The 20,344-nt window shown below is 42.2% G+C and overlaps 1 protein-coding gene across 1 annotated transcript; it reads right to left on the bottom strand.

Moving 5' to 3' along the window:
• Positions 1-15,777: 15,777 nt before the first annotated feature.
• LOC119278608 (alpha-1,3-mannosyl-glycoprotein 2-beta-N-acetylglucosaminyltransferase-like) lies at positions 15,778-19,805 on the bottom strand. Its single transcript, XM_037559939.1, has 16 exons — positions 19,648-19,805; positions 19,418-19,474; positions 19,252-19,340; positions 18,913-18,958; positions 18,764-18,826; positions 18,133-18,199; positions 17,982-18,050; positions 17,825-17,894; positions 17,658-17,719; positions 17,483-17,573; positions 17,293-17,386; positions 17,093-17,155; positions 16,965-17,003; positions 16,715-16,885; positions 16,389-16,514; positions 15,778-16,294 (listed from the first exon to the last, which is right to left on the bottom strand). The coding sequence occupies exons 1-15, from the start codon at positions 19,717-19,719 to the stop codon at positions 16,404-16,406; spliced, it is 1,164 nt and encodes a 387-aa protein (XP_037415836.1). The 5' UTR covers positions 19,720-19,805; the 3' UTR covers positions 15,778-16,294; positions 16,389-16,403.
• Positions 19,806-20,344: the final 539 nt, after the last annotated feature.

The raw sequence follows: 20,344 nt of genomic DNA, 5'->3' as shown, positions 1-20,344 counted from the left end.
AAAGTTAGCACACAGTATGACAGGTAAGTGATTCATATGTGGAATACATAGTAAGTCATTTTATTATGTGTCCCTTTATGTTTTAGGTCCCCAGCAATTATATCAGATGCCATTGATTGCTGGCTGGAGACCACATTCTGCAAAAGAGAGTTAATTCTTCTTCACCACCCACATTTTCAAGGATGGCTTAGAAGCAATGAGTCTAAGTGCAGCATTTGAGAATTTTGGCTTTGAAGCCCTAGCAAATAGCCTTGCAGGAGATGAATGATACTCATGTGAATAAGCAGAAAAGTTCTTAGTTTTATGAACATAGCGATTTGAAGACACACGCTCATATTCATGAGTCTGAGTAGGATTTCCCTGCAAAACATTGGCGTTAGGGTGACTCAAGTGAGTCCTGTGTTCGTAAGTAGCCGTTGGACCATATGATGCCTTTGGTCTGGGGTTTGTCTTCTTCCCTGGTGGTGTCATGACGACATTCACTGGAAGATTCTCAAGGCAGCTTTTGGGAACCCAGATCTTCTTCATAGGAGGTCCATTCCTGCAGTTAGTACCAATATACCTGGCAAACACTTCACCATTCTGATTTTTGAACAGTTTATAGTTTGCATCAAAGGATTCATCAATGATAATAGGATTAGCACAGGTAAATCCAGATAAAGTAGATGGATCCACTGAAGGTTCCTTTGCAGCAACCCATGTGGTTTTGGGATACTGCTCAGGCTTCCAGTAGGAACGATCAGCATTCATTTTCCTCTCGAACCCAACACCCTCTTTCCTAGGGTTTCGGTTCAGAATCTGCTTTTTGAGGACATCACAAAGTGTCTGATGCCCTTTCAGAATTTTATACATCCCTGTTTCAAACAATGTCTTCAACCTAGCATTTTCATCAGCAATAGTAGTGGTATCCTCAAAAGAGGGGTTAGTTACCACATCAGTAGTTGAAGACAAAGCAACAATAGCAGCAGTGGAAGATTCAGCAATAGAGGTAGCGTTATCACGCTCAATGCATTTTAAGCATGGTGGTTCAAATTCATCCTGAGCGGAACTGATCTGTTGAGCGCGAAATGACTCATTCTCTTTTTGAAGATCTTCATGAGACACTTTCAGTTTCTCAAGCTCTTGCTTCCTTTGAAGATAATCATAGGAGAGCTTTTCATAAGTGGTTGAGAGCGTCTCATGAAGACTTTCAAGTCCTTGATACTTAGCATGAAGATTTTTTATGTCTTCAACTAAGGATTGTGAACGTGTCATTTCCGCGTCCAACAGGTCATCGCTTTTGTCTAACAGTTTTTGAGTATGTTCCATAGCCCTTTGTTGTTCAGTAGCAATTTTAGCAAGTGTTTTGTAGCTGGGTTTAGATTCACAATCAGAGTCATCTTCACTTGATGTTTGAAAGTAAGCATCGCGCGATTTTACCATGGCACCGCGTGCCATGAAGCAGTAGGTGGGAGCAGGATCGTCCTTGTCATCATCAGCGTTGGTGTGGGAGTCATTGTCTTCAGTGTTGAAGATAGACTTTGCGACGTAGGCTGTGGCCAGAGCCAGACTTGCAACGCCAGAGTCGGACTCAGCTTCAGATTCCACCTCTGCCTCCTCAGACGCAGACTCCTCCTCTGAATCCATTTCCTTGCCAACGAAAGCACGAGCCTTGCCAGATGAGCTCTTCTTGTGAGATGAAGACCTTGATGAGAACTTGGAAGAAGACTTTGAAGATTTCTTCTTCTTCTTGTCATCGGAGTCATATTCCTTGCTCTTCTTCTTCTTCTTCTCGTTGTCCCACTGAGGACACTCTGAGATGTAGTGCCCAGGCTTCTTACACTTGTGACATGTTCTCTTCTTGTTGTCTTGAGTGGAAGCTTCATCATTTCTTGAGCTGGATCATGAAGACTTTCTGAAGCCCTTCTTCTTGGTGAATTTCTGGAACTTCTTCACAAGCATAGCAAGCTCCCTTCCAATGTCTTCAGGATCGTCAGAACCGCGGTCAGATTCTTCTTCTTCAGGTGAGGAAACAACTTTTGCCTTCAAAGCATGAGTTCGGCCATAGTTGGGTCCATATATATCTCTTTTCTCAGAAAGCTGGAACTCATGTGTGTTGAGCCTCTCAAGTATATCAGACGGATCGAGTGTCTTGAAGTCAGGACGTTCTTGTATCATGAGGGCAAGGGTGTCAAAGGAGGTGTCAAGTGATCTCAGCCGTGTCTTGACAATTTCATGCTTGGTGATCTCAGTGGCGCCGAGAGCCTGAAGCTCATTTGGTGATGTCGGTGAGGCGATCAAACGTGAGCTGGACATTTTCATTCTCATTTCTCTTGAAGCGATTGAAGAGATTACGAAGAACACTGATCCTCTGGTCTCTCTGTGTAGAGACGCCTTCATTGACCTTGGACAGCCAGTCCCAGACTAGCTTTGACGTTTCCAGAGCACTCACACGGCCATACTGTCCTTTGGTCAGATGAACACAGATGATGTTCTTTGCAGTCGAGTCTAGTTGAATGAACTTCTTGACATCAGTAGGGGTGACACCTTCACCAGTTTTGGGAACGCCATTCTTGACGACATACCAGAGGTCGACATCAATGGCTTCAAGATGCATGCGCATCTTATTCTTCCAATAGGGATATTCTGTTCCATCGAACACGGGGCAAGCAGCGGAGACTTTGATTATCCCTGCAGTCGACATAGCTAAACTCCAGGTGGTTAAACTGAATCACACAGAACAAGGGAGTACCTTGCTCTGATACCAATTGAAAGTGCTAGATATTGACTAGAGGGGGGTGAATAGGCGATTTTTATGAAAGTCTTCAAAACATGGAAGTTTCGAAGACAAACAATAGAAACAACCTAATTGATATGCAGCGGAAGATAAACTACAACAAGCAAGCCATAATCAAGTATGCAATAGCATTAACGTTCGAAGATTAATAGCAGCTAGGTAGTAGGATCAGGATGGAAGATAGTATGAAGCCAATCAACAATAGTAGTCAAGCAATGAAGTCAATCAGATAAGACGATAAGCAATGACTTCACGAAGACAAACTCAAAGTAAAGGAGGGAAGAGATAGAACCAGTTGCTTGTTGAAGACACAGGATTTGTTGGACCAGTTCCAGTTGCTGTGACAACTATATGTCTGGTTTAGGGAGGCTGAGATTAAAATCAAAAGACCGTGTCTTCACCTTATTCCCCTTGAGCTAAGGTCACTTAGTCCTCGCCGAATCACTCTGGTAAGTCTTCAAGGTAGACTTCCAAACCTTCACAGACTTCATTCACCCGGCAATCCACAATGACTCTTGGATGCTCAGAATGCGACGCCTAACCGGCTGGAGGATACACAGTACTCAAGTGTAATAAGTCTTCAGGTCACACAGACAGAAAGACTTCAGTGATGCCTAACACTCTTTGGCTCTAGGTGTTTGGGCTTTGTCCTCGCAAGGATTTCTCTCTCTCAAATGCTTCGAGGTGGGTTGCTCTCAAACGACAAAAGCCGTATACTAACTCTGAGCAGCCACCAATTTATGGTGTAGGGGGTGGGCTATTTATAGCCACTAGGCAACCCGACCTGATTTGTCCGAAATGACCCTGGGTCACTAAGGAACTGACACGTGTTCCAACGGTCAGATTTCAAACACACACGGCAACTTACTTGGGCTACAAGCAAAGCTGACTCATCCAACTCTGGATAAGATTTGCTCTCATTGTCTTCGCTCGAAGACATAGGATTTGGGTTGAGCATCACTTCAGTCACTCTGACTTAATTCACTTGGACCCCACTTAACAGTACGGTGGTTCCTATGACTCAACAAAGAAGAAAAGAAAACAACGAAACAACAGAGTCTTCGTGCTCCATAGTCTTCACGCAATGTCTTCTCATGTCATAGTCTTCAATATGAATATCTTCTCATACCACCATTGTCGTCAATGTCTTCATACATTTTTAGGGGTCATCTCCGGTAGGTAAACCGAATCAATGAGGGACACTACCTGCGTTATCCTGCAATTCTCACAAACGCATTAATCCCTCAACCAACTTTGTCGTCAATACTCCAAAACCAACTAGGGGTGGCACTAGATGCACTTACACTAACAAAACTCTCCCTTGACCTCAGCTGGATCTAGAGTTCATGGGACGTCACCGAGCTGAATGTGTGCAGATGGCGGAGGTGCCGTACCTTCGATGCTAGGATGGCTCGGATCGAGAAGATGTACGACTACATCAACCGCGTTGTCATAACGTTTCCTCTTTCGGTCTACGAGGGTACATAGACAACACTCTCCCCTCTCATTGCTATGCATCACCTAGATAGATCTTGCGTTATCGTAAGATTTTTTTTCAAATTACTGTGTTGCCCAACACCAACATGCTATTAAAATGATTGTGATGTAGTATGATGGGGTGGTATCCTCAAATCGCCCATGCATCAACTAGGGATGTCTATATCTTCCATGCTAGGTAAGTTATTCTCATGATGAGTGGACTCCGCTCATCATTCACGAGAAAATGGCCAGTAACTGGGATGCCTAGTCCCATGCTCAAAACAAATCAAAATAATTGCAAACAAAACTCCCCCAGGATTGTTGGTAGTTGGACGGTACCCGTTGTGTCGAACCAGCCGTGGACTATGCTTATTGGTGGTGGGGGAGTATAAACTTTACCATTCTGTTTGGGAACCGCCAATAATATATGTAGCATGGAAGATATCGAGATCTCTTGGTTGTTATGTTGACAATGAAAGTATGCCGCTCAAAATATTATTTATCTCTATTTCAAAACTCGAGCTCTGGCACCTCTGCAAATCCCTGATTCCCTTTGCTAAGGGCCTATCTATTTACTTTTATGTTGAGTCATCATCCTCTTATAAGAGAACCACTTTCATTTGTATGCATTGTTATTAATTTATATTGGGTATGACTGCGATTGGATCTCTTTCACCATTAATTACAGTGTCTAGTCAGTCCTTGATCTTCAGGGGTTCCCTGCATTTATGTTTTGCGGTCTTAGAAAGGGCTAGCGAGATACCATCTTGTTATTTCATATCATGATTGTTTTGAGAAAGTGTTGTCATCCGAGATTTATTATTATTACTCGCTAGTTGATTATGCCATTGATATGAGTAAATGTGAGACCTAAATGTTATTGTGAATATGGTTAGCTCATGATCTTTGCTGAAAACTTGAATGCTGGCTTTACATATTTGCAACAACAAGATCAAAGAGAGTTTGTCAAAGTTTTTTTTCTCACTTTCAGTTTGTCAACTGAATTGCTTGAGGACAAGCAATGAGTTAAGCTTGGGGGAGTTCATACGTCTTCAATGTATCTACTTTTCCAAACTATTTTGCCCTTATTTTGGACTCTAATTTGTATTATTTGAATGGAACTAACCTGGATTGACGTTGTAACATAATTGCCATGCTGTTATTTTTGTGTAGAAATAAAAGTTCACAGAATGACCTGAAACTTCACGGAGACACTTTGTGGAATTAATAAAGAACACTTACGAAAGAATCAACCGAATGGGGGCCACACCCTGGCCACGACGGTGGAGACCGCACCCTACCACCTGGGCGCGCCCTCCTGCCTCGTGGGCCCCTTGGACCTCCACCGACCTCAACTCCAACTCCGTATATTCATGTTCGGGGAGAAAAAAATCAGAGAGAAGGATTCATTGCGTTTTACGATACGAAGCTGCCGCCAAGCCCTGTTCTTCCTCGGGAGGGCTGATCTGGAGTCCGTTCGGGGCTCCAGAGAGGGGAATCCATTGCCATCGTCATCATCAACCATCCTCCATCACCAATTTCATGATGATCATCGCCGTGCGTGAGTAATCCCATCATAGGCTTGCTGGACAGTGATGGGTTGGATGATATTTACCATGTAATCGAGTTAGTTTTGTTAGGGTGTGATCCCTAGTATCCATTATGTTCTAAGATTGATGTTGCTATGACTTTTCCATGCTTAATGCTTGTCACTAGGGCCCAAGTGCCATGATTTCATATCTGAACCTATTATGTTTTCATGACTATATGAGTGTTCTTGATCCTATCTTGCAAGTTATAGTCACCTACTACATGTTATGATTCGGCAACCCCGGAGTGACAATAGTCGGGACACTTCCCGGTGATGACCGCAATTTGAGGAGTTCATGCATTCACTAAGTGCTAATGCTTTGGTCTGGTACTCTATTAAAAGGAGGTTTCAATATCCCTTAGTTTCCATTAGGACCCCGCTTCCACGGGAGGGTAGGACAAAATATGTCATGCAAGTTCTTTTCCATAAGCATGTATGACTATATTCGGAATACATGCCTACATTATATTGATGAATTGGAGCTAGTTCTGTGTCACCCTATGTCATAGTTGTTGCATGATGAATGCTATCCGACATAATTATCCATCATTGATCCATTGCCTACGAGCTCGTTTCATATTGTTCTTTGCTTAGTCACTTCTTCGTTGCCACTGTTACAATGGCTACAAAACTGCTATTGTTACTTTTGCCACTGTCACTATTACTTCCATACTACGTTGCTACTAATTTGTTGCATATATTAAGAATTTAAGGTGTGGTTGAATTGACAACTCGGCTGCTAATACATGAGAATATTCTTTGGCTCCCTTTGTGTCGAATCAATAAATTTGGGTTGAATACTCTACCCTCGAAAACGGTTGTGATCCCCTATACTTGTGGGTTATCACTTCCGCAGCGCCGCTCGCACTGTCGTCCTATCGCGGCCTCTAGACCACTATTTTCTCGCCTTCTCATGAAGGATCGAATGCTTACAGTTGGCTGGTTGGATGAGGCGGGGAAGGATGTGACAGGACATAGAGAACAAGGTGTCCTTTTGCAAATGTGAAGTGCGGTTGCCTCCTATGCGTCGGATACGGATCTGATGGTCGAAAATGATGGATGGCAGGCACAACATCATCACCAACTCAGAATTTTATAGGAGTAGAGAAATTCCGAAACCGAGAACATTTTTTGAAATTCCATAAGATCTTTTGAAATTATAAATAATATTTGAAAACAAAACATTTGTGGATATTCCAAACAATATTTGAAATTTTTTAATAGGTTTCAAAAATAATAGTTAAGTTCAAAAAGGAGAAAACTGAATTAACATAAAAAGAGAAGAAACACATAATAAATAGAAAATATAAAAAACTGCTTAGCCCTTTGCCCAACTAGGTGGCGGCATCGCTCCCGTCGGGCGATGTTTGGACTGACTAAAAGTTCCTAGATTTGAAAAACAAAATCATCAATTTAAAAAATCATCATGGATTGTAAAATTTTCACATATTTGAAAATAAGATCAAGAAATTTAAAAAGATTCGCAAATTTGAGAAAAAGTTCACAAGTTGGACGAATTTTTTTTTAAAACGTCCATGACTTTGAAAAAACAAAAAAAAGCAAAAAAAGAGAGAAATAAAAAGGAAAAAATGACTTAAAGTTCACGAAGTTACACTTGCCAAATTAAAAGTGAAAAAGAAGGCAAGTGGGCACATCAGGTAAACTGTTCTGGTTGGTTAGTAGAACTGGAAGAAAACTATGTGGATTAGATTCTGAATCGCCCGCGGCGCACTTTTTTTTAAGATTGAAAAGAAAGAGAAAAAAGCTAGGGCTCCAAATAGGGCTACGGGCGCCGACGATGCATTTTAAAGAAGATCCTCATACCCTTGATTATGAAAGGATTTGGAGATATCCATTGATGTGTTCAGAGGGGTTGTACCGTAACAGAAGTGTTAGTGCTTAGGGAAGCCAGCGTAAATATTGCGGACGTGGCTAGGGAGCGCTGCTGCGCTTGTTGGTTGTTTTCAGCGCACCACTATATATAGTACGTGTATGTCATTGTGGCTAGCTGTCTACGCTAGAATATGAAAGAAAATTGTTCGGCCACATCCCCTAGCACACGTGACTACTGATAGAATCAGTCTAGATCTTGTCCACATGTGCCTTTATTTTGGATTCAAAAAGTCTTAAAAGTCGTAACCTTAGATTCAAGTATCAAAATCTAATTTTGTTTTCACCATTAGGTTTCGCATGACGAGTTCTTTGAAACTAGATCTCATATGGGTAGGTTTTCATAAAAAAAAGTTCAGAGCAACTTTAGGTGTGATGGAGGCAACTATAGTGCTATAGGAAAAAACTTCTTCTTTTTGGCCTAATAGGACTGCCTACTATGTCGGTTTGCATAAAAATGATAAAAATCACGCAAAACATAAGGCGTCTTTAGTGGTACATACGAAACAACTTCACTGCACTATGTGCACCTGTGATTTTGCTAGCATTGTCTCAACTTGCCTATCATGACTGCTCAGTTGCCTATTGTTGCTGGTCAGTTGCCTATGATTGATGTTCAATGGCTTATAAACACTATAAATTGCCTATCATTGATGCCCAGTTGCCTGCTATTGGTAATTAGTTGCCTACAATTGCTGCTCAATTGCCTAACTTTGCAAAAGAAGTTGCCTACAAATATTGTGAAGTATTTTACCATTGATTTTCTAAGTTGCCTGCAAACACTTTGAAGTGACCTAGATTAACCATCATGTTGCCTACCATAACTAGCATTAGCAGACACAAAAGTATCGATGGTAGACGAATTTGTAGTATTATAGGCAATTTTGAAACAACGACATACAAGCATGATCAATAGTTAATCTAGAAGTACCATGAGGAAGTTAGTAGAATGTTACACAAAATTAATTAGGACACAGAATGCAGTGAAGTTGACTGTTTTAGCACTAAAGTTGCCTCTAGTAGAAGGAAAGTTACATATGAATGTGATATGATGTTATATACCTCTGTTTCGAAGTTGTTTTCTATTATTAGTTAGTTTCTTATTGTTGCTGATTAGTTACTTTTAGTGAGTAAAGTTGCTTCTCTTTAGCACTAAACTTGCCTCATCCAACATTGAAGTTGCTTTTGGAAAAAAATCTAACACATCCATGCGGGGTTTAGTTTGAAGAGATGGACGCGACCTGGCTAGCCAACTCACGTGTTTCTTTGCATCACTATATCTAGAGATTTCAATGATTTTTGCGGCAAACTAGTGCAAAAATTATGGACAAATTACATAGGTTTGTGGGAAGGTTCGCCCCCCTATGAAACTTCTCATCACCCCGATACAAAAATTCCCGCCTGCCCCACTTTTGTGACAACCAATACCCACACACTTAGTATCGTTGGCGGGCAGACTCTCCCAAGAAAGGAAAGCACAAGGCTCTCATACCATCCAATCCCACATAGTTTCGGAATTTATAATCATGATAGACAACTTACACCCCACAAAAACTTTTCCACATTATAGGCAACTTAGGTCCCTTGATGGACAACGTACATAGGTTTTTAGACAATTGGGCATACCCGTAGACAACTTCGTAGCGATGTATGCAACTTGGTTTCTGAGCAGACGACTGAGAAGCTATGTTAGGCAACTTTACACTTTTCAGTAAGCAACTTCCACGGTATGGTAGGCAATTAAACTATCTACAACTTAGTTTTCGATGTATCTAACTTAGCAACCATGGTAACAACCTATTACATTACTACACATAACTAATTAGGAGGCTACAAGGCGTATTCACTTATACACACGGTGCAACTCGTCTAGCATTGGAGTTGCTCATGTCTAGCACTATACTTGCCTCATCTATCATCAAAGTTGCTTTTGTAAAAAAATCATCAAAACATATCCATATGAGATATAGTTTTGAAGAGCTCGTCACGAGAAACCCAACGGTGAAAACAAATCATCATTCCGACACGTGGTTTGAAGGTTATAGCTTCTTGAATTTTCTCGTACAAGAATCAATGAATGTTTACGTCATCATTGGTTCACTCGCTTGTTCGGACAAGGTGAAGAAAATTTAACGTATTGTAGTTCGGGGATCTTTCTATATACAGAGAATAGGTGTGTGGGCAGCTTACTAAATCCGGAATCAATCTGCTGTCCAAGAGCGTGCACTTAATTTGACCAAAAAATGCAGCTGCATTTTCTAGCATTTGGGAAATATTGCATGCCTAACATAACCGATCCAATCCTGTGGAACAAGCCCGACGGACCTTTTATACAAGGCGGTAGTACATGCCTAAAAGAAGGGTAGGTGGGGAGGAGAGAGTCGCCGGCCGTTTTCGCCTGATCCACTCGATACGCCATCTTGTCTCTATCCAGGCACTATGTAGCCGCGCCAGCTGACAGGCCAAGTCGGGGCTTAGTTGGTCCACTTAGGCCCGACGAACCTTTTGTATCCTGCTTTGCTAGTTGTTGACTTCTCTTGAGCCGTAGCCGTGGACCTCGACGTGTTTCGCTGCCAGCCATGGCAGCGTTTCTGTGCTGCCGTGGCAGCGGTTGCTTGTCAGCCGCTGACACAAATATTATGTGTGCGTATTAATAATTAATCAATGGTTTGACTCACTAGCGTTTAAATTAGAACTCAACTTATGATAACAATTAGGATGGTAAAAATACTACTCCCTCCGTCCGGAAATACTTGTCGGAGGAATGGATGTATCTAGTCATATTTTAGTTTTAGATGCATCCGGTTTTATCCATTTGTGCGACAAGTATTTCTGGACGGAGGGAGTATATTGTAGTATTTTTCAAGTTCGAGGGTGTTTTTGTTACACGTCAGCGAGTTCTAGACGATCTTTTTAATTTTCTTAGCTTGGGTTCCTCTTGTAGCAAGGACTGTGCGCTCGCCTGCATCATTGTGCAGATGGGCCAGGCCTTTTTTTTATAAACTTCTTCTCCTTTATTCAATCATAAGTAAAGTAGCATCATTTACAAGTAAAGGGATAACCTCATCAGGGGCGTTATTATCCAAACACTTGGAGAAGAAAACCTAGCTAACCTTGTTAGTTCATGAGCTACTCGATCACGTTCCCTATTACAATGATCATAAATGACATGGGAAAAACCTAATGACATGAAATAACAGTCATCTATAATGGATGAAGCGACTGAAGAAGAGTAGCCTTGACTCAACGCATTCACCACCTCCACGCTATCCGAATTCACTTCAATCTTACTGCATCCAACGGTATTAGCAAGATTCAAACCAAACCTCACTGCAATTGCTTCGGTTGTGAACTAGTTGAAGCAAAGGTCCATCTTTTCATTAGCAGCCGCTATAAATTTCCCCCTATGGTCCCGGATAGCTCCAAATGGTGCTGCGAGTGTGTCACTATCAAATCCCGCGTCAACGTTTAATTTCACATAACCATACTTTGGTTTCAACCAAGCATCTGAACGGACGTGAGCCTTTGGGCTATAAGAGATGGTATAATTTGCTACTAAGCCTCTCACTGACATATTGATTTGACATGCGCTTTGAGTTTCTTTGTCATGTGTCAATTTTTGTCTTTCATACCACAAATACCAAGCCGTTGTTGCCATCATTTCTCTGAACTTCGGCAAGCCCAACACTTGGATTTGTTGTTCTGGAAGGCACAAAAGATGTGCCAACACAAGCTCGCCCGCCGTGTCAACTTTCAGTGCCTGTTTGATAACAAGCTCAAGACCGAGCATCTTCCACACGTCCATTGCCAATTTGCATTCGAACAACATATGTCTTATGTCATCAGGCCCCTGGTTACAGGTTGGGCAACTCGGACTTATTTTCAAGTGCTTATTAGCCAGGATAGATCGACATGGAGTAGCACTCTGGAGTGCGCGCCACATAAAATTTTTTATCTTTGCTGGGCAGACTAAGTTCCATACGGAGTCCCATGTATAAGATGGGTTTGAAGCTCCAGCCGTTGATTCCAACTTGTGCCCAAATTAAAATTCCCATTCTGTATGGTATGCAGATCGCACTGTGAAAGTCCCTGACTTTGTCATGTTTCATGCCAAGAAATCTGTCATCTCATGTAATGGTAGTGGAATGGCCAAAATCCTTCGAACATCCACTTGCCAGAACGTTTGGTTAACCAGCTGCTCATCCCAACTCCCTGTCACCGGATCAATGAGGTCAGAAACTCTAGAAATAAGATTGTTGCCCCTTGGTGAAATCACCTTTCTTGTTGGGCTCTGCAGTATCCAGGGATCATCCCATATGCTAATTTTCTCACCATCACCAACTCCCCAAATATACCCACGTCTGAGCGTATCAACTCCGGCCATAATACTCCGCCATGTATATGAAGCCTTCTTTTTTAAAGTTGCATTCATGAGATCTCCATCAGGAAAATATTTCACCTTAAGGATCAACGCACACAAAGAGTCCGGGTTGTCAATAAGGCGCCATGCCTGTTTTGCCAAAAGTGCAAGATTAAAGCAGTGAATATCTCTGAAGCCCATACCCCCTTCTTTCTTGAGAATACACATCTTCCACCATGCAAACCAGTGTATCCTCTTATGAGTTGCGTCATCACCCCACCAAAAACGAGATATCGCATCCGTGATTCCTTTACAAATTTTCTTAGGAATTTGAAAGACCGACATCGCATAAGTTGGTATTGCTTGAGAAACAGACTTAATAAGAACTTCTTTCCCTCCTGAAGAGAGACACTTCTCCTTCCACCCCATAACCTTCATAATTAACTGATCTATTAGATATTGAAAATTGTCACTTTTATCAAGTCCAAGAGTAGCAGGCAGTCCCAGATATTTGACATTTAAGGCCTTGGTCATGATATTCAGACAAGAGCAAATTTGGGCCTTCATATTTACCTCGGTGCTGGGACTAAAAAAGATACTTGATTTGTCCACCCTAACAAGTTGCCCAGACGCAACACAATATGAATCCAGAATTGATCTCAAGCACATTGAATTCTGATATTAGCTTTCATCAAAATTAATGAATCATCAGCAAAGAGTAGATTTGTTACCGCAGGTGCATCTCTGCAGACCTTGACACCCATTAAGTCTCCACTCTATTCTGCATGAGAAAGTAGGGTTGTCAAACCCTCCGTACATAGGAGAAACAGATACGGGGAGAGTGGGTCACCCTGTCGAAGACCTCTGGAGGGTTTGAAATATTCCGTCTCCACGGAGTTATATCTCACCTTATATTCAACAGAAGACACACACAACATTACCATCTTAACCCAGTCCTCATGGAATCCCAGCTTCAACAACATTGCTTCCAGGAAAAACCCACTCAACTCTGTCATAGGCTTTATGCATATCAAGTTTCACTGCACACCAACCATCTTTGCCCACCTTTTTTTGTTTTATTGCATGTAAACTCTTGTAAGCTATTAGCACATTATCCGTAATGAGTCGACCAAGAACAAAGGCACTCTGGGTAGGGCTAATGATCTCTGGGAGTAACACCCTGATTCTCGCAGCTATCATCTTAGAAATTACCTTGTATACCACATTGCATAAACTGGTCGGTCTGAATTGAGTAACTTTCTCCGTGGAATTTATTTTTGGGATCATGACAATAGTAGTGTCATTCCACCCTTGTGGCATAACCCGGGAATTGATCGTATTCAGAACTTCCATGACCAAGTCATCACCCAACATAGACCAGAACCGTTTATAAAAGACCGCGTGAAGGCCATCCGGTCCTGGTGCCTTGAAATCTCCAATGGAAAAGAGAGCCTTTCGTACCTCCTTGGCCGTGTATGGTGCCATCAGAACTATATTCATTGCTTCCGAAACTCGCCTATGGACTTTACTCAAAACATTAATATCGGGTACGGTCACCTGGGATGTAAAAATCTCTTTGAAGTAACTCATAATGATACTATTTATATCATCCAACTCCTCCTTCCAAACCCCCGTATCGTCAAGCAATCTTCGGATACAATTCCTTTTCTTACGGGCTGTAGCTGCTTTGTGGAAATAAGATGTATTTCTGTCACCATGTAGTAGCCAGTTGGCTCGTCCACGTTGTAGCCACACTAGCTCCTCCTGATCCAATAGGTTTTCTATTAGGATTTGTGCCTCCTTTATTTTCTGTCTTACTTCTTCTGTCAATGTACATCTTCTCAACTTCTCTAGCTCTTTCTTCAACTTATTAATTCTCTTCTTTGGACCTTTGAGTGTATCACGGTCCCAAATGAACATCTCATCCTTAACTGACTTGGTTCTGGACGCAAGAGAAGGACCGATCCCTGCCAGCTTCGCTCTTTCCCAGGCACTTTTAACAATTTCATTAACTGTAGATTCACTCAACCATCTTGCTTCAAACCTTCTTTCACCTGTTTGCTTCTGTCCGATAACTGCGGAATAATATTATGTATCTAGCAGTATTGGTCTGTGGTCTGAATGTACATGGTGTTCATGGATAACCGTTGCATAAGGAAAAATATCAGCCCACTTTTCCTTGCATAAGGCTCTATCCAGCCTTTCTCCGATCACACCTCTACTCCAAGTAAAAGGGTCCCCTATAGACATGATTTCTTGTAAACCACAATCATCCACACAATCTCGAAAATTCTGCATATATTGTCGCGGTCTCATGTTTCCACCCTCCTTCTCGCTAGCAACTAGTATCTCATTAAAATCTCCAAAGATCATCCATGGTCCTGTTGAGTTGTGATGAAGGGTTCTCATATTCGTCCATGACAAGTGTTTCATGTCCCAGTTTGGCTCTCCATAAAAACCAGTCAGCCGCCATTGACATGTTGATTCCATCCATGACGAAACCATCAATGAAATTAGGCGACCAATAATTTAACACCACTTCATTTGAAAGGTTGTAAAAAAGTGCAAGACCTCCTGATCGTCCATCACTATCAACAATATGAAAACGATCAAAACCTAGCTTCACCCTTAGCTCAGTTGCCTTAGATGTATTCAGATGGGATTCAGACAAGAAAATCACATCCGCTTTCACACGCCCTTGAAGATCCAAGAGCTCTCGAATTGCCGTGGGCGAAAGCATACCACGGCAGTTCCAACTGATTAGCTTCATTGCGTCCGGTCGCTGGAGACGATGGCGTACGATGAACGAAAAACTCTCGGACAGCTATAGCCGCCGGAGGACAGCAAACCCTAGTTTTAACACTAGGGGACAACAGGTCTAGCAGGAAAAAAATCCTCGTCAAAACATCAAGCTAGCATCCAACTCTCAACATCCAAGACAGTCACCTCGTGATGTGATTGCATGCGTACATAGCCTTCAAAACACGTAGGACTTGCACTTACATGCACCAGATCAGATCAATGTAGCGGGAGACAAGCAGCGAGTAATCTCTAGATGAACACTAATCACGATCTACCACAACACGGAGGGTCGGAAAGAGTGGCGGCCGGCGGCGGCCGCTGACCTAGATCGCCCTGCGTCGGCGGCGGCTTCGTTCCGAGTCGCTGGACGTGCGAAACCGAGTCGCTATGTGCTGATGGGCCAGGCCTAAAAGCACGACGCGTGCGTCCTTTCAGCGTTTTCTTTTCTTTCCTTTCCTTTCTCATTTCCATTTTTTTGTTATTTTCATTTATTATTGTTATTTTGGTTTATATTGTGAAATACTCTGAATAAATATTTTCAAATTTAACTTTATGTAAAAGGTTCACTGCACATTCACAAAATGTTCATGCAGGGTTAGAAAAACGTTGTGCATCTGTTAGAAAATGTTATAGCATTAAAAAAATAATCATCACATTTTAAAATGTTTACATTTCCGTAGAAAATATTCATGGCATTGTTAAAAAATATTTGAATAATGGAAAAAGTATTCATGTAGTTAAAAATATATTTCATACATTAGAAAAATGAACATGTTTATAAAAATGTTCACATGTTTCTAAAAATGTTTGTATTAAAAAAAATATGTTCATACAATGTAAAAAAATGTTTCCATAATTCAAAAAAGATGTTTCATGCCATTCAAAAAATGTACTGATGCCGATGCACCGAGTTGTTTGGATTACAACATATATATATATAGTCTCTGATTACAACATATAAATAATGTCCATTTACAGCTGAAGCTGCAGACCGTCATTCTTTTGGGTGGAATAGATCACTCAATAGACCAGCACATATGCTAGTGTAGGTTCAGGTATAGATGTCAAAAAAACAAGGATTCAGTTATATGTAAGCACCTCAATTAACTAGGATTCAGATCAACACCTGACGATATGCCTTTGCCCAGTGACCCAGTCCAACACCTTCTGCTCATCCTCAGGGCGGTTCCCCATCGACACGCCGGTGCCCATGATGAGCTCATAGAGTAGCACACCATAGCTCCAGGTGTCACTGTTGGCCGTCGTATACCAACGTATGTTGTTCAGTTAATACTTTACAATGCTGACCTGTATCTAAAAATCTGAGCATACAACGTCCCTATGATGCTACAACTTGAAGAATCATATTTTCAACCGCCCAGCATGCTGTGTGAATCTTGAAAAACACACGGAGAACAAATAATTACCTCAGTAACGAGTAATGACAGATTGACAGCGATATACAGGGTGTCAATAGAGAAATCTCCTACCTCGGCACCGCTAAGTTAAACCCCGAGTTGACGAAGAGAGTCAGGGCCGACAAGGTATATTCGTCTTCGACTGCTCTTGTATCGGAAGACCACCACGCCTTTGTAAGCTGCCCGTGGAACACCGTCCTTGGAAAATGGCAGAAAAAAATAAAATATGAGCAATAATGTTTTGCACTGGAAGACTACTATTACTCAGGTTCTAACACATTTCCAGTCCAAATGCAAAATTACATTTTCTAATATAGCAAAGAATCACCACAGAGACTTATCACTTGCCATACTTGAGAACGAAACATAAACAAATTAAATTGAGTTAGCAAGGGAACCTTCCACTCTTCAAATACTCCAAACTGACGAGCTACACGCTCGAAATCGCCCTGGTCGTTATACTGAATCCTTACGTCCATATCCAGATTGTGGGCCTTCAACAAATCATCGGATCCACGCAGAGGTGTGGCATTAGCGACATCTTTCCCAAATTTGATCAAGAAGTTTTCCTAATGTTACCAACACAAGCATTAGACACACTCTTATGGAAACATCAACTTTCTCTCTGAGGAACAGATTAAATCTTACCTCCGTGAGGTAGCTCAGGTCCTCGGAGTTCCAGTCAATCTGCGGTGATAAAAGGGGCACAGGTAAATCTCAGCAACAAAGAGCTTATAAATTTTGTACAAACTAAAATATATAGGAAGATTGCATACATGAGCATCATTTAACTTGATTGGTTTCAAGTACTGATCGAAGAACTGTCCCATGCTTGATCCCTGGAGTGGACGCATAAAAACACAAGTGTTAAATGCCAGCAATACAGAGTCAATGGCTCAAATAGTCAAGGACTAATCAACTGGTTGTTACTGCATGCAAAAATGCAGTTTGCATTGTCATAGAGTAGCCAACATACATGCTCGCCAAAGTTATATGTTCTGCATACTTCTGGTCGAATAAATTGCCGACCTCCGTGTACCTCCTTCAGCCTTACCCAATCATCCCAATAAGTAAACTCTTGTCAAGGAAGAAACAGCTGATACAAGGTATTAAAAAAAAAAAGCATATCTGTTAATCTAAGAATCAGTAGGCAACAGTAAGGATATGCTTTGGGCCACTTTGGTGATAGCTCCATCCATGTTGACTTTGTTAGCATCCATCCAAGCCCAGGAAAGAAGTCCGAACGATAAAGAGCTTCTGCAATGCATTATCTACAATAATGAGTAACTTTCTCTATCAATGCGGAAATAAAGTTGAACAAATGCCTATCAGAATACTAACTTGGGTCATAAACAAACTGCTTCTGCCCATTGTCATTCCAAGAAGAAACAGCCATTATCGACCTACAATACCACAACAACAACAACAGTTACAGTAACCTAATTAGAAACACTTGATATTAATCAATTGTCTTTGCCATCTATAGTCGGAGTACATTTGTAACATACTTGTCAGTATCAAGTAATTTCGCTGCAGCCTCGAAGTAGTCGAAGAAATCTGGGGCGATCTCCATGTCATCTATTAACCATTAAACCATGAAAATGAGATGGCATGTGCAATATAGATAAGAATAAGACAGTCGAAGAATCATCAAAGAGACCAGACCTTCCAGAATGATTACTCGACGAAAATTATGCTTAATGAGTAGCTCATCCAATGCCCATTTATAGTGGTCTGAATTGAGAAACATCGTTAGAACAAAAATCAATCCTTCCATCAGCCTTAAGAAATACCGCATCAATTGAGGATCACCTACTAGCTATCTTGTAATATGCAATGTTTTCCCCTGGACTTTCAGTGTGCACAGGTTCAAGATCTACATGCTGCACCACATCAAAGGGAAAAAGAACACTGAGTGCTAGCTAAACAAATCATTTGCTCATAGCCTGTATGCCTAGAGAAGTACTGTAAATGCTATTTAGACAAGACTGCAATGATAAAAGGTGCAATCATCCAGATCCAATATCCTCCCAGCCCCACCCCTTCCCCCCGCATTACACGGTATTCTCAAGGGTAGCAGTTCCAATTGATGCTGTACCAGGGGCGGACCATTTCATGTTTCGACCATTGACATCGCTCATTTGACATCCACCTACATAACCTACTTCCCCAGTACCAAAATAATCTCCTCAAGAAGTTAAAACCGGCAATACGCTTCAAGCCCTACCTCCATCTAGATTCGCTACCACCACTTGGTACATCTACAGCTTTTTGCAGGCCAAAATTTCAAAAAAAAAAATTAAAATTGCACCCATATGGCTACTTAGAGTAAGCAGTCACGCAATAACTTGTAGTATCAGCTATGCTAGCAATATCACAGGAGAAGCAGAGCTTGTTCTGCTATAGTATGAGGCAATTAAGCATAGAGGAAGTGTTTCTTTCCGCACCTGCATAAATGTTATTTGGGCATAACTCAAGGCCTTATTTTTAACTTCTCCATTTGTTCCATCCTGCAATTGAAAGAAGCAATGTAAAAATATCATTCCACACACTTAGAGAGACCGAGGACAAGAACTGAAATTGCTATTAGCATTACCTGTGATATAAATAGTGGGAACTTTGAAGCAACTGCTTTCTGATACCTGGAAGAGTTATTGTCCATCAATTGGTCAGGAAATGTGTTCTACAAAGTACGTGTAAACTGAAGCTACATGGAAGTAAAAGGAGCAAACAGGCTTCATAAACAGATTAGGGTGTAATGGTCTAAGTTTCCTAATGAGATGTTGTATGACCAGTGATGTGATAAGATTAAAAACATTTGATTTCACATATAACAGACACATGTCTCATCAACTGAGTGGGCTCTCATCAATATATAATAGCATCAGAAAAATTTCTTTTTTGGAAAACAGAGGAATGAGGAGACAGAGCGTACTTGAGGGTAGATTCAACTGTCCTCTGCAAATAGTCTGGTCGATTGCAAGCCATTATGACAACAGCGGCAACGGGGAGATTAGGTTGACCCTGTAGAGCAGAACAGGTTAACATCTTGGATTATGCCCTGGAATGAGCCTCATACCGGAGAGGAGGAGGCGGCTTACTGCTTCCGCGAGGGCGAGGCGTCCGGCGTCATGAGACTGGGTAGAAAAGAGCCGCACCTGAACAGAAAGGGGAAACCGAATCAAGGGTAAAACTACTCGGCCAATCCGATTTGCGGTTGGAGAAGATGAAGGCCTTGTTGAGGCGGTCAGATCCCCGGCGGGCGACTGGCTGAGCTGGATGGATCTGATCCGCGGAGAGAGCAGAGCAAAGGAGGGAGGGAGGGGTTTACTTGGATGTAGATGAAGGCCCCGGCGGCGGCGACGAGGAGGAGGCGGCGGATGTATCGCGGGTTATGAGCCATCGCCGGCGAGCAGGCCGTGCGCGGCGGAGGAAGACCAGTCCCCGGCCTGACTTGACTCCGCTGTAACACAAACTGCTTTGCTTTACATGGAGGGTATTTTTTTTTTTTTTTGCGAGAAGGATTTCGCATGGAGAATTACACAAAAACCCCACAATTGAAACTAGGTCGACGAACTGGTACCACACTTCGTCGGGGCCCGCATGCAGCGATGACATGGCGGGGGAGGCACGCGCCGCATGCCGATGAGGCAGAGTCGGGTTTGGTTGAACCGTATCAAGTGAGCTCTCTCCCAGTCGACCCTCTCGAGTGACGCCTCGCCCCACCGAGGTTCGCCATAGTTGCAATTCGTCACCTGCATGGTTACTTGGAGCGTTCGAGCTCCTATGCCTTCATTGCGTCAAACATTAGGTACTTATATAGGGTTAGGGTTATAAAACTAGGATATACTTCTCTTTTGCATTGGTTTGATTGGGCATCACATCGCGAGGGACGGAGCCGCCACACCACCACCTACACCACGTGACCTTTGGCCAGCGACTCCACCGATGACGGTGAGGGGTGGGAAGCCAGGGACGGCAACGCGAAGTGGTGGCGGCTACCAGTGGCGGAGCTAGCACAGGATCAT

The sequence above is a fragment of the Triticum dicoccoides genome, chromosome 3B (genome assembly GCF_002162155.2).
Source record: "Triticum dicoccoides isolate Atlit2015 ecotype Zavitan chromosome 3B, WEW_v2.0, whole genome shotgun sequence".
Lineage (NCBI taxonomy): Eukaryota > Viridiplantae > Streptophyta > Magnoliopsida > Poales > Poaceae > Triticum > Triticum dicoccoides.
This window is presented reverse-complemented; position numbering and strand designations above follow the sequence as displayed.

Coding starts and splice junctions, on each gene's coding strand:
- LOC119278608 (XM_037559939.1), bottom strand. CDS start 19,719: ATGGCTCATAACCCGCGATACATCCGCCGCCTCCTCCTCGTCGCCGCC. Junction 18,200..18,763: donor CCCAAATAACATTTATGCAG/GTGCGGAAAGAA, acceptor GATGTGGTGCAG/CATGTAGATCTTGAACCTGT. Junction 17,156..17,292: donor CATATAACTTTGGCGAGCAT/GTATGTTGGCTA, acceptor CGTCCACTCCAG/GGATCAAGCATGGGACAGTT.